Source organism: Nylanderia fulva, unplaced genomic scaffold (assembly GCF_048542155.1).
Source record: "Nylanderia fulva isolate GAGA-0341 unplaced genomic scaffold, ASM4854215v1 Scaffold35, whole genome shotgun sequence".
NCBI classification, from domain to species: Eukaryota; Metazoa; Arthropoda; class Insecta; order Hymenoptera; family Formicidae; genus Nylanderia; species Nylanderia fulva.
This window is the reverse complement of record NW_028190422.1, coordinates 199,380-216,321: the sequence shown is the minus strand read 5'-3', so window position 1 is coordinate 216,321 and position 16,942 is coordinate 199,380. Positions and strand designations below refer to the sequence as shown.

The window sequence follows — 16,942 nt, the reverse complement described above, 5'->3', positions numbered from 1 at the left end:
CCTATTTTTTAAATAATCTTTTTTTCAAACAACTTAAAAAATTTAAGATAATTTATTATATATTCGATACTTAAAAAAAATTATATGTGTATTTGATCTGAATAATATGAAAAGTTAATATTCTAAAACAAATAATAAATATTATATATATATCCGTTTAGTTTAATAGTCCTAATCAACATATTTCTCACATCAGATAAATACAATATTAACCTAATTAGTTATGTGAAAATATATCGCAGGGTAACGTTTCGAAAGCAGGTCAACGTCACGCTAGATGGTCGAAAACTAATCGTGGCGAACCCGGGGCTATGTTTGTAACTATCACCTGTTCCTCCACAAATACGCGACATATGTGCATAATGCTATATATGTAATGAAGATACGAATGGAAGTAGGGCGTGCAATCTGCTCATGTATTTCAAATTTTTTTTTGTTGATTCTAATTTAATTTTGTTGATTTTAATTTCACATATCTGTAAACGCAGAATATATATGATCATCAGAGACTGATAACACTGATATATTTCCTTTATAAAAATTATATTTTGATCTGAGATATATGTTGTAGTCATGTTTCTAGATAGTGAAAGGATATTAAAGCTTTAAAGCTCGGAATTTAAATTATGCGCGTGTCGTTCACGGCCGTGGAGCACGCATGAGTAATAATGCGCATTGAAATAACGCGACATGTAATTATCACGCTATGCCATATACGCATGGCATTTAACTGGAATAATGCGAATAGACAAATTGTCAGTTATATTCGTGCGCGTGTCAAGATAAACTTCGTCATAGTAATTTATTCGCAGCGGTGAACGTGCGAGAGTTTTAATCGCTATCCTTATATGTATTAGTGTTCGCATACATTTAAATTTTAACAAAATCTCTAATTTTAATCGTCATCTACAGTGGAGAGATTTTTAATGTTTTCAATTGAAATTAAGCCATGTTCTTTTATATCATTTTCTCGAAGCTCGATCGGCCAAAATTTTCAACAAACGCATATAAACATTATGACAGACGTATATACGAACATTTCGACAAACGTCTAAAGAATCGACAATGTTATCAACTATTGCATTCCAATATGTCTTTCTATATAAATAATCATTCATCCACAAGGGAGAAATATTTTACATTTAATTCGACACTTGTGTGTGAAAAATTCTTTTGCGTGAAGTTTGTATCGCCGATCGCTTGGCCAATCGAGCATCCCTGACGGATAAAACACAAAATCAACACACCGATAAATCCGCGGCGTTGATCCCTTTCCCACGACGCCGCCAGGCTGTCTTTCTCTTCCTCTCCTCAATCCCGACACAATTGAATCTGCGAACCCAGGTCGGCGACTGGCACGGGAGATCACTGTGCGCACTGTTCGAAAGACTAGAACGGTATATAATAATGCACTTTATGTTCGCGCGCTCTCTCGATCTATCGAACAAACGTTATACGGGCAACGAACGACGGTTGTCATGCACTTGTCACGATATCACTTGTCGATTACCGAACCCGACGCGAAATTCTCTTCGAATCCGAATGATGCGCACATACGTTCGCAGCCACTTGTTTATATCGCGACGAGGATAGGGGACGATGGAGCGAAGGGCAGAATACCGAATACGTGACGACCGTTAGCGCTCCACTTGTGCTACCTCAACGTCTCGCGAGCGAGTGTCGAGTCGTGCACGCTCACCGCGACATAGAAGTCGCCGGCGAAGCGGCAGTGGGGAGAATAGTGCCATGCGCCGTGCCGCTCGTTTACCTCTGTCGGAGAACGGTATATCTTTTTCCATTTCGCTCCTTTCTGCACCCGCTTCTCTCTTCCTCCCTCGAGGATCAACCGAGTGCGGATAGTCTTCCGCGCCGCGGCTTTTCAAGGGAAATGCAAGGACGACTCTCTTCCGCGGGAAATGAGACTGATAAATGACGGTCACTTCGCGACCCGAAGAAATTTTGAATGTAGCAGCTTAAAGCCGAACATGGAATATCGAAAATACAAATGGCACATCGTAGAAATTAAAACTTAATCATGATTAGAACAAAATTGTATAAGTATAGATATCAGAATGTAGAACTTTCACTCTTTTTCTCATTCAATATGTTATTTTTGTTACTCGCCAAAACTAAATAATGCAATACAACTGTATTTTACTCGATTTTTGAACCGCAATTAATATTTCACAGCAATATCTTATCGTTCTTCGATCGACATTTTAATAATAATATAAGAAAAGTATAAATCGCGCGTAGAAATCATGTATTGAAATAACAATGCTGCATGGTAATAACATATATGCGGCTGTCTTTTCCGGACGAAAAGACTATCAGATTGATGAACGATGAATGATAATGAAGATGATTCATCGCGTTCGTTAATCGACAAGTGATCGTAACAAGTGCATGACAACCATCGTTCGTTGCCCGTATAACGTTTGTTCGAAAGATTGAGAAAGCGCGCGAAGTGCATTATTAGTATATACAGTTCTAGAATTTTTCCGAATAGTACGCACAATGATCTCCAGTGTCAGTCGCCGACCTGGGTTCGCAGATTCTATTGTGTCGGGATTTTTGAGAGGAACTAGAGGAAGAGAAAGACAGCCTAGTGGCGTTTAAGAAAGGGATAAACGCCGCGGGTTTATCGGTGGGTGTTAATTTTGTGTTTTATCCGTCAAAGATGCTCGATTGGCCAAGCGATCGACATAACTGACTTTGTCTATTCGTTTTCGTTTACAGACAGGTGAAATTAAATCAGAATCAACAAAAAAGAAATTTGAAATACATGAGCGGATTGCACGCCCTACTTCCATTCGTATCTTCATTATATAGCGTTATGAAATTACGACGCACCAGGCGCCCCTGCCTCATTTTTTTATCGATGCACTTAATTTGACTCAATCACGATTCGGATGGACCATAGTGACAGCTGGTTCCGCGATTATTAGGGCCGAGATAAAAATATAAAAATAATAATAGCGCGAGAGGAGCAAAAAACCAAAATAAATTGGCCAAAACATATAAATAACTTGAATAAATGAAACATAAATATAAATATTTTAATAAATGAAACATATATATAAATTGAAAACTATGTAAACTTAGCACTAACATTTTTAAAAATGAATTTTTTTATACAAACAATGATAAAATTTCGACTGTAGTTGTTTATAGCAACATTAATTGTTTGTATCTTTATCAATTACAAAATAAAAAAAGACAACGCAAACAGATTTGAAATTACTAGAAGTGAAATGTTCCGAATCTATGTGAACAAAACACTTTTTAAAAATTAATTTTTTAATATAGAAAATTACAGCATTTCGTTAATAGTTATTTGTAGTTACACTAACATCAATTGCAGTTTTATCAATTAAAAAATATAAAAAAGGACTGCGCAAGCAGATTTGAAAAATCTTAAAGAAAGGAACTCTGATCATTTAAAAAATTTTTCTTTTTTAACGGATAAAAACAACGAACGATATTAACATACGAAATTACTGTACTATAAGCCATTATAAACAATTCCAAAAAAAGACTGTGCAAGCCGATTTGAAATATCTTAAAGTTGGGTGCAAATTTTTTAAATCTCCTTTTTCGATATACATACATTTCGATTGAGAATGCTAAAAACAACTACAAACGATTCTAAAAAAGACTGCGCAAGTCGATTTGAAATATCTTAAAATTTGATACTGATGACACTTTAATTTTTCGCTTGAAGATTAACAACGATCTATCTCTGATTAAAGACTTCCTCGAACTTGGGAATTTCACACATTTAGATATGTGAATCTGGCACTATCTGCCTTTAGGACATTAATTTTTTAATATGAAAAATGATATAGTATTTTTCCTTCATGCGTAGTCAATGTAAAAATAAATTTATTAAAATTATGACCAAGTCCAAACTTTAAGATAACTCAAATTCAAATGCGCAGTCTTTTTTAGAATCGTTTGTGTGTTTTTAGTAATTTTTGTTTCGCTTGTAATTACACTGTTTGAAAATTATAATAGTTTGAAAAAATTGTCAAAAGTAATTTTCGTCAGTTTTAAAGATTTTTTATGTCTGCTTTTTTCATCGAAATATATTTCGATTGAGAATGGTAAAAACAACTGCAAACGATTCTAAAAAAGATTGCGCAAGTTAATTTGAAATATCTTAAAGTTCGGTGCTAGTGACATTTGTTAATTTCTCGCTTTAAGATAGATATCGGTCTATCTCTGATTAAAGACTTCTTCGAACTTCGAAATTCCACGCATATAATTATGTGAATCTAATACCTGCCTTTAGGAGATTAAGTTCTTAATACGGAAAGAAATATACGTATTTCGTTCGTGCGTAGTCAATGTAAAAATAAATATATTAAAATTATGCGCAGTCTTTTTTAGCATTATTTATAATTGTTTGTATACTGACTTTCATTTCGTTTGTACTTGCACGGTTTAGAAATTACAGTAGTTTAAAAAAACTGTCAAAAGTGATTTTCGTCAATTTTAAAGATTTTTAAATTCTGCTTTTTCCAGCGATATTTTCAATTGTGAATGCTACAAACTATTACAAACGATACTAGAAAAGACTGCGCAAGATGATTTGAAATATCTTGAAGTTTGCATTTTATTCAATTATATGGTGAAACTCCAATAAAGTTATGATGGATTAAAAATGATGTAGTTTTGTAAATATGAAAAAAATAAATAGATATATTTATCAATATTAAGTTTTATAACTTGAAAAATAATTTTTGTCGAAGATGAGTTTATATATTTAAGTGATTTTCCGAACTATGTAATATAAACAAAAAATAAACTCACATTGCGTTGAGTAGATTATCTAACCTCTCTGCTTTACTACATCGGCTTTAATGTTCCTCTGCTGCTCTGCTATAATCCCATATGATTTGGCACATACACTGATCACTGCATTGCTTTTTCTATTATTTTCTATTTGCAATAATTATTTATCACTTCACTATACACAGTGAGATGCACTTCGAAATAAACGGACGATACGAAAAAAATAACATCACTCGCGAATGCATTCGGCACTTTCGATCCAGCTCGATCACGTTCGATATCGCATTCGCGAATAAAAACACGAACAAAATAATATATTTTTTCGATTCCGAGAAAGCGAGCGTCCGAGCGATTCCATATAACAATTAATTATATTCTCGCGATCAGAATATTATTAATCACATTGAACATCGATATGCCTTTAGATTACTTGGCGACATCTCCCGGCGCGCCGCGTCATCACGTGGCATCGCGAAGTGAGCGGGAAGTGTCATGGCGGAGGGACACTCTTGCGCGCCATGCCCGTTGCGCGGATAGTCTCGGTACCAAAATATCTCAAGAAATTTGAATTTTGTCAACTTCGATGAATTCGCGCTTTTCTTCGATACTCAGGCACTACAGGAGATGCTGGCGTGTTCGCGAAACTCCTCGTCGAGCGGATAATTCCTAAATACCGCGCGAGAGCTGCTGTATATAACGAAATATAATCAAAATACAATCGAAAATGATATTTTAAGTGATAGTCCCTTCTCGCTTCCCCCTTCACCCTTCCCCCTTACCCTCCCGCAGCTCGCTACTTCCGCGAATTCGCGATGCTCTGAGACTCCCGGACACCCGTCGACGCCGGGATACACTTTGAAACGATACAGAATCCTCGCGAGGCTCTCGGGAGCCGAAATACACGCGAAAATCACGGCGAAACAATATCTGAAGCAAGAAACGTCCCCTTCCCTCCCGCCCATCAATTCGCGATACTCGGGCTCCCGGGTCCTCGTCGACGCCCGGATGTTCTTCGAGAAGATTATTCGAGCCATCGCGTCGAAACACGACACTCCCGGACATGCACTCCCGTTTACTCGCGCACGAAATCTAGACGAGACGCGGAGCACTCGCGACGCGCACTATGCTCCTTCACCGCTGGGCTCGCACTGAACGGTGGGACAGTTGAAGCACGTCGTGACGTCACGTCAGAATCGGCCGATTTCATGTATTACTACGCGCGGGAGTTTTTAATTATGTACATAATTTCAATTCGACTTTTCATTATGCACATTATTTTAATTATTATTTTTTATTATATACATAATTTTAATTCTTGAATTTCTTTTGTGCACATAATTTTAATTCGCCGTATTTCTATATTATGTAAATAATTGAAATTGTATATACATAATAGAAATTCAGCTAATTAATATTATGTGCATAGGTCTAGTTTACATTGATTATTTGATACACGTATCAAATGCCGTACTGACGAATCACAGCCATTCTTCTAAAGAATAGAATGACTATGATTGGTCAGTAGTACGTATTAATACGCGTATTAAAGTATATCGATGTAAATTAGACCATAATAGAAATTTGATGAAAAAATTATAAATATATAATAGAAATTCAAGAATACAAATTATTTACATGATAGATATTCAGCAAATTAAAATTATTTACATCTCGCGCTTATTACGATCGCGATCACGATGTTGGTCCAGGTGACACGATCACATTTATATGGTAATTAACAGCGATAATTACATAATATACACATATACTCGTACTTCGTGGACCGGACCAGCAAAGTGTACGTCATTGACAGTGTTGTGCTTAGATGATTAAAATTAGCTAGATAAAAATAAAATAAATATATGTAAATTCATCTTAGATAAGATGAAGATAATTTAGTTTTAAATATATCTAGATAAAAAATAATATTATTTATCTAGATAATTTTCTAGATAATAATTTTTAAGACTGCTTACGTAAATACAGTTATAAAAAAAGTAAGTTATAAAAGGGATATAAAAATATATGTATATATATTCATATTTTTATTTATAAATTTTTATCGCTTACTAACACGTCGAAAATGTAAAAGTTAAAAACCCGGACGTCGTCGCGCGTCACAAACAAAAAAAAAATAACGCGAGTGTAAGTGTTTCGAAGCTTCTTCTAGGAAGAAGGAAGGAGACCCGGGGTGGCATCAGGCAATACCAGAACAAGATGTAAATTTTTTGTTATTTAATTTTTACAAATTTTATTAAAAAATTTAGATCTAAAAAAAAATTTTATAATAAAATAAAAATAATTTATAAGTTTTTAATTAAATATCTATTTTATTTAAAAAATACAAAATTCAATGTAAATATAATTTTATTTTTTGAAATTGATTATTTTAAATTTTACTCTAATTCATTATATATAATTTCATATTTATTAATTTGTATTTATATTTTACAGTCTACAACACTATTACACTGCTATGCTGGTATCGGTGAGTCCCATCAATTTCCATTGAAATTTTGGATAATAATTTTGTGAAAATTATGTATGAATAAAGAGAGATGTGTATCGCAAATAATATATGAGCTTGAACAAAAATGAAAAAATAATATCAAATAAGAAAGTGTAAAGCTTATAAATTAATGCCATAAGTTTTAATATAGACTTATGCCAAAAAAAAATAATATTTGAATATTGGATCATATTTTTATGCTATAATGAATTAATTAAAATAGTGAATTTTCAAGAGAAACAAAATTGTTATAAATAAGTGATTTTAATCATTCAAATGAAACGAAATTTTACAGTATGTAATAAAAAATACACAAATTTAAACGTTTACATACATGAAATATTCCAATTTCATTAAACAGTTATATTTATCTTATAATTCAAAATAATAAAATCAATTCAGAATTTACCTACTTTATCTTTATTTTTTTCTGTTAAAACTATATTTCTTAAATAATTTTGTTTTCTTTCTACAAGATTGAGAAAGATATGTAATTATAAATATCACTGGCTATATATATTTTATTATAGTTGTGCATATTTTTCAAGTTATGAATTATTTATTACATGCAATATTACATTGAATAATAGTTAATTTATATTTTATTTGCAATTTCACACACTATATACAAACATCTATGTATAACAAAATTCAATTATTTATGCGGTGGCCATGTCCACTGGTTAGGCGGTGCTTCCTGCATTAATTTCTCCCATGGTTTCCACATCAACATCTTTTCTGCCAGTATCATCTCATTCTTTGCTTGTACTAGAAGTTCCTCTACTTGTCCGCAGCCTATCTTGTTTTCTATAGCTTGTACATCGGCAGTCTACAAAATAGGATACTTAATTAGGAACAATACAGAATATTATTTCAGAATAATTGTTGTTACTTTAATGAGTATTAGCATCACCTCTTTCACGATCTTCAATCGATCTTTGACAACCTTCTCTGTTTCTTTTCGATAAGCATAATCCTTTGGAAACTTCTCCAACATTCGCAAAATTCTATTGTACAATGGAGTTAATTCTAAATGAGGTCTTGTGCAAACAGCCAATCCTTTTATATGTGTAGTCTGCAAACGAAAAACGATAATAATTAATAAAGTTAATACAAAATTAGTTTTTCCACAGAGCTTTACATATAAATATGTATAAATATGAATATTGTTAAATATAAATTTTCAAGTTACATAACAGATGACATTCTTGATATTAGATTTTATCAATATTAGCTGTATTCATTATTGAATTTATAAATAAACTACCTTTTTGATAGCACCTGCCATTGTCAATGATATTATTTAACACTTGACGTATTTTAATGGTCTTTTTCACACGAATTATCAGCTCTCTAACCTTAAATACACTTTAACGCCATCCAAGAAGGAAGGCAGTGCGCTTGTAGCGACATCATAATTTAAATGCATATATTTTATTTTTAATAAAAAAAATTTTTTATTGGTCTTTCTTTACTATTTTTAATGAAAAATTGATTTGTACTTTACACAAGATTAATTAAAATTCAATCAAGAATTCTATAATAAACAATTGATTTTCTCAAGTCCACAAAATTGCATAAGAAAATAAAAATAAAAATAAATTTTCAAAATTTCTAAGTTATGACATAATTTAAATTATTTAACCCATATTCTTTCAAAAGTCATATTCATTGACTAATTTTAATTCTAATGCGAAGAATTTTAATTCAAGGATTGTTACGATTGACATGTTGAATTTTAACAGTCAACACTAGAAATTATAGGGATTTTTTCTTAAGAAATTTCTTATAAAATAAAATAACAAGTACTTTAAAGATAGAACGTTTATTTTTTCCAATATTGAAAGTTATGTTTATCGATTCGATTTGGCAACGCGCTCCAGTTCGTCTTTCTTCTTAATTGCATAAGAATTTGAGGATCCTTTAGCGGCGTTGAAAAGTTCATCGGCTAAACATTCGCCGATTGTTTTGATGTTGCGGAATGCGGCTTCTCTCGCGCCAGTACACAACAACCAAATAGCTTGATTAACACGACGTAAGGGAGATACATCCACAGCTTGTCTCCTTACTGTACCAGCACGTCCAATACGCGTAGAATCTTCCCTTGGCCCAGAATTAATGATGGCTGTGACAAGAACCTAAAACACAAATATTTTAATTTAAATATGTGATATTATCAGTAATATTTTAATATTATAATAAAATAATTTACAATAAAACAGTTATATATTAAGACATTTGATTTAAGTTCATTATATAAAAGCTTTTCTTTATTTATTTTTTACTTTTCTTGTTCCTTACTTTATAATTTTAAAAATCCAGATTTTTCTATTAAACATGGATTTTGTAATTATAAAATAAGGAACAAAAAAGAGAGAACAGAAAACATTTCTTTTATATAATAAGTTTTTAAATTAAACTTCTTAATATATAAAATACAATATCAAATTATTCATATGAAAAATCAATGATGTTAGCAAACTTTAAATAAATAATCTATTCACCTGCAAAGGATTCTCGCCAGTAAGAAGGTGAATAATTTCAAAGGCATGTTTCACAATTCGCACAGCCATCAATTTCTTTCCGTTGTTTCTGCCATGCATCATAAGAGAATTTGTGAGACGTTCCACAATGGGACACTGAGCTTTGCGAAAACGTTTTGCTGCATAACGTCCTGCTGAATGGGGAAGATACTTGGCATTCTTCTCTTTCACAGCGATGTAATCTTGTAAAGACATGTCATTTACTTGTACATCATCACAATTCCAGCGTCCGAACAACTTGATCTCAGGTAGTTCAGCTGGCATTGCTACTGGCAATGTATTTGTGGTTGCCACCACCATGTCGTCGAATACTTCTTTCTCATCCATGTTTATCTGTAAAACAAAAGTAGTCTCACTTATTCTTGAAATAAAATACAAGATGTATGAAAAAATTATGTTTTAAAGAATTACGATATGCTCAGTAATTTCTAGAAATAATTTCCCAATAACTTTTACACGATACAGCATAACTTCTTATCATAAATATATGTTCATCGCAACATACTGTGCAAACACATTTCAGACTAACAAAAGTAGAGTGTTAGTAAATGATAAACATAACTAGATTTGAAGTATAGTGATGATAATTTGCTTATTCGAAGACCTCATAAGAGAGAGAAAGCATGTATTTATATTTTTGTTTTAGATCAAATAATAGTCAACATATAATATTAAAGCAAGTACAGATACGAAAAGATACGATTTTCATGCCGTGGCAAATCGATCGTTGGTGACATAGACGAGGTAATACATTCTTTAAATTCTCAATGAAGAAAAAAATTCTCGAATGGGAATGAAATTGGTAAGACACATGTGGCCACGCGGTCACATGCCGCATGCGTTTTCCGCGTGAAATCCCACACGTATTTTCGCACCTGTACGATCACTCGCGGTTCCTGGCTGCTCTGAACCACTCGACAATATCAATTTGCACTGCCTCGGCACGAAACTGTCTCGTCGTAATGGTAATTCCTATTTTACAACTTACATTCACGTCTTCGTCCGTACAGGCGTGAACAGGAAAAGGCCATGAGGCTACGCGTGCGCCATCTGCATGCCGGAAATGGCGGATCTCGGACTATGTCAGTCAACGTTCGAACGTAACGTCAAAAGCACGTGGAAACGAGACGCTTTTAATGACAGTTTCGGTATTCGCGCGTGTAAATGTAACGCGAATAATACGCGATTGATCGGAGGTAAAAGTGATAATGACACGAATAAATCATTGGAAAGTGCAAGATTGCTGATTTGACTATCGAGTACCAGAGTCTTCTCTTTTCGTAGTTCTCTGTAGCTATATATATTATACTTTCTACATTCAAAATCAAGTGAGTATGTAATTAAAAGAAAAGAGAAAATTGTAGTGATCGGAAAAGATAGATTGCAGTTCTTAGTGTAGTAAAATTAACGTCGCGATAAGTCGTTTACTGGCCTTCCTTCGATATAGATCATTTCGCGAAAACGTGTAGATGTTATAGGTTACAAAATGCACTTTTATCGCGATGGACGTAACAGTGTGAAAAAATTAATTGAAATTATATGAAACAATAAAGCGGGACGCGATAAAAGTTTTGTATTTTCCGAAAAAGTGCGCGAATGCAAATTGTATGTGTTTGTGTGTGACATCGTCGACTGAGTAAGAATATTGGAACGTAATTCGGAGATTTCTCAGCAGATGTCACCACTGATATGTTTTCTGCATCATCGAAGCTGCATCGAAAAGGTCAGGAAAAAGAATTTTTATACAATTCTCTTTTTTTATTATTCGCCAAAAATCTCTTTATTTTTGTTATTCAGAAATGTGTTTGCACATTATATTGCAATACATATATATTTATGATAAGAGTTATGCTGTATCATGTAAAAATTTGGTACGCTTTTTATATAACTCTCTTTATATATATTTATATAATTTTCTTTATATTATATTTATATAATTCTCTTACTATTATTATATTAGTAATTTTATCAATTGCGCACATTCCTGAGTATGTTCATTGATATAAAAAAAGAATTGTGAAATATATATTTTCACGATAAGAGGGTTGGATACGCACGCATATTAAAATGGAAATAGCTTGGAAGACGGTATTCAGAAGTGCAAAAATTTTTAATTATATTTTTCGGCAAAGCCATCGCGATCGATTATTGCTATTTTAGGGACAATCGAAGCGAGTCTAGACAATAGAGAGTCGAAAGAGGAAATTCGTTTGTAAATCGGTTAATCCTTCGATAATCTGGGTCAACACATATTCATGGTGGCACATATCCGAAACAATCACGGCCGTAATAATCTGTTATTTCGTAGGTAGTCCCTGTCGTCGACAAGGGCCCGTAGAAAGCGTACACAGAGGGTCATGGCGAGTGAATAGGGTTGAAATCGTGCTCGCCGAACGAGCAGAGGGTAGAAAGAGATAGAGGGAGAGAGTAGGGAAGGACGAGGGTGGAAGAGAGGATGAGAGGGCTCAAGCAACCGTACGGTATGAGAAATTTACGATCCACCGTCCGGATTGCTAACCCATCTCGGGTTCCACTTTATTACTTTAAGTAAGATCCGACGTGGAGGCAGTAAAATTCGTATATGAGCGAATCGCCGTCGACGAGCTTCGACGCGCGTAAATATCTAATGGTTCACGTTGGCGGCATCCGTGTATCGTGAAAACGCGAAAATCATCATCGTCGTCTATAAACATCCGTGTGATTCGTTTCCAGAAATCGGTTTCGATTAGGTATACGTTTGTAAAGCTATAGCTTCAAACACGCGTCTATTTGCGATTCACGATTCAGGAATAATACAAAAAATCTGATCGATCGAATTTGACAAATCTTTCATTTACATCTAGCATTAGCATAAAACTGATTAGTTATTAAAATGTTCTCTCTTGCTGTTCGCGTAATCTTAAAAAGATTTTAAACAAATATTTCTATAAAACTTTGCATCCATAAATAATCGTATATTTAGATAATAATCGTTCTTTTTGAATATATATAAATTATGTAGAAAATATTCAAATATATCAAAAATTTTAATTTTCTAACAATTAAAAAAAAAAATTAACAAAAAGAGAAATTGCTCTAGAATAAAATTATTAAAATTATTATATACAAATATAATCTTGGTACTTGTACATATTTCACACACACAGGATCAACGTTATTAGTTATTGCATCCAAATAAAATCGCATAATAGTTCGAGAGAACGTATCTCGACAGTCTCGCGGTAAATCTTATGGAAATTAATTCAGCAATGTAAAACGTTTCGTTATAAAACGCATTTGTCCGATCCCTAACTCCCATTTATAACGAGGGTCTTCAGTGTCTCCGCTAATTGGAAACTTCGCTTCTATGGACAGACTACAAGGACGACGACGACGATGATGATGACGACGAGCGTCTTTATCGAAAAAGCGGTCGCAGTGAAAGAGCGCGCGGAACGCGAAAAAAATTGCGATAGAGCTAGCTATCCGTCGACGAACAACTACGTTGCGAGCGCGGTCCATTTCGCCCCCGTTCTCTCGCCCCATTGTCTTCTTCATTACGTAGGTATCCCGCGCGAATATAAACGCAATTAAGCGCGTCGCGTCATCGTTAAAGCCCCGTAATTGCATTCGCGTAAAAGCAATTACGACTTCACCGACGGCGATGAGTCGACCGCTTCTCTCCCTCTCTTTCCCTCTCTCCCCTTTTTCTCTCTCTCTCTCTCTCTCTCTCTAATGCACCCCTATTAGCATAAATAGTTTATAAACCGACGTACGGCACTTTATGCGCGACATCGCTCGGTACGCGACCGGTGTTCTCTCTAACGAGGCGAGAAGGATACATCTATCGAATTTTGCCAATAAACGTACCCACGAATTTTGGAACTGCGAAATAAAGCGGTTGTATAATTATTTTTCAATTTCATTATATTGAATGCGGATTTATTCCGCGATTATCTTCTCAAAAAACCTATGTGTAATAAAAAATGATACGTTTAATTTGATAGAGACAATTTTTGACAATTTGTGAACATTATTTGCTACATGATTTTGTATATCAACTCTTTAACAATGTAATAGCCAAAGAAAAATCTATTTTTAATAGATTTTTTTATTATTATGAAATTATTAATATATATTGTAACTAAATAGACTAAATTGATCTAAATAAAATTCAACGCTACACTCGTTCGACGCGTTGTATATTTCGGATAAACTCCTGACAAAATTAGGCAATAAAGGATTGCGCTCTAGAATTCACGGATTTGTTCGCCAATAAAACCGTCCGGCACTTGTTGACTTGTCAGCGAGAGAAACCCGTTTACATCGCCGACAACGTAGTTGTCTACAAGAGAATCGTCGGCGTAAACGCACCTTTAAGAATGTCTCCGCTGGGCGGCATTATTGCACTTTGCTCTGTAAGCGCCTGCCGCTTCTTCCTCTCTAAGTCGACTCTTCGTGTTCTCTCATTTCGCCTTACTGTTCTTATTCTCTCTCCTTCTTCAGTTCGTCGTTCTCCCTTCGTCGGCAGGGGGTGAAGCGAGGAACCCTGCTGAGGCGAGTTACGTTATATTCTGCGGCTCGTAGCCTCATATCGTATTATTGTCATGTTCCCTCGACACGAGGGGAGCCTGAGCAAGGGGGAAAAGAATGAGGGAGAGAGAAAGATAGAACAAACGACAGAAAAGAGTTCTCCTAACACACTATTCGTTGTATTCGCCGGTGTTGGTGCCTATGCACGTTGAAACCGCTCGCTCGTGCGAGATAAATCGAAATACATCCTCGAGATCTCGCATACGCTGTTATTTCCCGGTAGCTCTCCGTGCGTTCCCAGCTTCCTTCTTCCAATCCGGAGCAGAGAGATGCTGCTGCATACACACATACGTACACGCACGCATAAATGCGCGCATACACTTCACTTGTCGCCGTTGTAATGGAGCAATCTTTCCGCCACAGTTCGCTCTTCGCTCGACAGCGCGTCGCGGTAAATAGCGCGCATGCATCCGAGATGCATTCGTTTCGCGGCAATTTTTTTTTTTTTTTTCAATTTTTCTCGTCGACTCGATGGCTCGCATTCGAGTAGATAACCGACGAAAACGCAAGTTGATCTTGAAATGAGTATAAAAATCGAGAAGCTTTTGAATAAATAATATATCTGCGTTTACTAATGTTATGCAAAATTGCTTAATTAAAACAATTCGAGTTATCGGAATAATACTCGAGGGCTTAAAGTAGATTTATCTTTTAAAAAAAAGCTGAGCTAACTAGTATTACGTACTGCGCGTAAATCTTTAATGAATCTTAATGATGATGCTGCGCAAGAGCTCTCTCCGTTTACATAGGCGATAAACGCCTAAAGCCATTCGCGGATTGTCCATTTCCGATTGCGTTAGTCGGGAGCTTAATACCGTTGTGAGATAATTATGTTTCCCGGCAATACTCATTCGCGATAATTTCACCCGTCGAGCATCAACGTCGATCCCTCGATCTTACGCGCGTCGCAACGTGTAACGCCTAATTGGCTAATTATCTCCTCGTCGAGGCTCCTCTGTCCGAGGCGAAAAGGTTAATTATCGTGACAAGAGATCGAGACATCGATTATGCGCGCAGAACAGGCTAAATGAATTAGCACTTTGAGACATCGTGGATTATGGCTCGAGCCATACGGACGAATCCTTGAGATTCCGAATCGTTACTTGATATATCAAGAATCTGATTTCGAACTTATCGCGACAATCATCAAAATTTCTCTCGCTGTCAAAAAAATGTACGTATTGCAAGTTTCTATTCTTGAAACTTTTTAACAGAGTTTGATATCTCACGCCGACAATTATTTTTTATTGTATTTGAAGAAAGTCTTGTCGTTTATTAAATTAAAATAAGACAGAGTTCGAAATATTTAGAGTAATTTGATCAACTTATTTGTTAGTAAATTTCTTGTGTGTAAGAAACTGCAGTGTTATGCATATATGTATAACTTCTCTATGTCAATTTTTCTTTTTTTAAAAAATGGTATACTGCAAAGAGAACGAAGGTAGCTACTTTCCATCTCAATTCGATCGCGAAGCCGACAATGCGAAAAATACATCTCGCGGCGAGACTCTCGTGCGGTAAATCAGGGATATTTATCGTCTAATTCGGCGGAAAGCTCCGCCAGCCGAATTTGTCCCCCGGATGCCTGCTCGATGCCTTTCATGCGCCTTTCTCCCCTCTTTCCCGAAACTCGCAGCTGGAGGGTCAGAAAGGCGAACTTATTTCCATTAGCCGAAAGGGGCGCGTGTATTCTCAAACATCGCTGCCTCCAGCAGCAGGCGATGGTGGCCACCCCAACCCCAGCTTTCGTCGCTGCTTTTTCGCTCTTTCCCCCTTTGATTCCCTCTCTTTCTCTCTTTTTTCTCCCTTTTATCTCTCTCTCCTTCTTTCTCTCCTTCGCTCCTTTTCTCCTCTCTCTTTGCTGCCCGCCTTTCCGACAGCCTTTCTAACCGCACCAGGTCCGGTGATTATTTTTCATTTGCTCGTTTTTATCTTCTTTAGACTCTTTAGCGGCGCATTACGAGGGAAGCGCTGAAACGAGGAGCTTGCTCTCCATTGCTCTTATTCGCGTATAGTGGCGAGACTTTACCGGTGCTTCGTGCACAACGTGTTTATTTATCGCACGTTTATTTATCACTTCGAAAGATTAATGAACGCTCAGAGTTCTCCTATAGAATATAAAAATTAAAAGATATATTGGTTATTATTTTAAACGACATGTTTAAAATTTTTTTATTTATAAAATAATTATGAATATAATTAAGGTTTGAGAAAAATATCAATGTAATATAGTCGCGGGAAGAAGATGATACCGCAAATTTCGTTGGACGATAAGCTTTTTTGTAGTGTTATATGTTTTAAATCCGATTAAAGACTTATACTTCGATATGTCAACGAAGTCGTACGCGAGTAAGCTTGCATCCTATCAAGTGTCGCGTTACAAGTGCGACGATATAAAATGTTACTAGGGATTTCGTATTTCGCCGCGAATACATAAAAGGTGGCAGCGCGATTTTCTAGATCGGCTTAAAGTTAAACTTCGCTTGGCTTCGACTAAACACTTGTCAAGGATAGTAATGTC

General features: G+C 35.2%; 3 protein-coding genes across 4 annotated transcripts in view; 1 reads left to right on the top strand and 2 right to left on the bottom strand.

Annotated features, from left to right (window-relative positions):
• Window positions 1-7,845: 7,845 nt before the first annotated feature.
• On the bottom strand, window positions 7,846-8,728 carry ND-13B (NADH dehydrogenase (ubiquinone) subunit ND-13B). The gene is made up of 3 exons (XM_029307753.2): window positions 8,574-8,728; window positions 8,220-8,381; window positions 7,846-8,135 (listed from the first exon to the last, which is right to left on the bottom strand). The coding sequence occupies exons 1-3, from the start codon at window positions 8,592-8,594 to the stop codon at window positions 7,962-7,964; spliced, it is 357 nt and encodes a 118-aa protein (XP_029163586.1). The 5' UTR covers window positions 8,595-8,728; the 3' UTR covers window positions 7,846-7,961.
• Window positions 8,729-9,115: 387 nt separating this feature from the next.
• Window positions 9,116-10,914, bottom strand: RpS5a (ribosomal protein S5a). Of its 2 annotated transcripts, none has more exons than XM_029307781.2 (3): window positions 10,838-10,914; window positions 9,811-10,182; window positions 9,116-9,444 (listed from the first exon to the last, which is right to left on the bottom strand). In XM_029307781.2, exons 2-3 carry the CDS (start codon window positions 10,174-10,176, stop codon window positions 9,160-9,162), a joined length of 651 nt encoding a protein of 216 aa, XP_029163614.2. In that variant the 5' UTR covers window positions 10,177-10,182; window positions 10,838-10,914; the 3' UTR covers window positions 9,116-9,159. The 2 variants fall into 2 exon arrangements, with proteins under 2 accessions (XP_029163614.2, XP_029163615.2); XM_029307782.2 differs by having other exon boundaries at window positions 10,725-10,881.
• Window positions 10,915-11,106: 192 nt separating this feature from the next.
• Window positions 11,107-16,942, top strand: part of LOC114935028 (uncharacterized) — a 192,890-nt gene continuing 187,054 nt past the window's right edge. The window contains exon 1 of the mRNA XM_085485245.1: window positions 11,107-11,572. The gene's annotated coding sequence lies outside the window, so the exon portion shown is untranslated. The remainder of the gene's footprint in view (window positions 11,573-16,942) is intronic.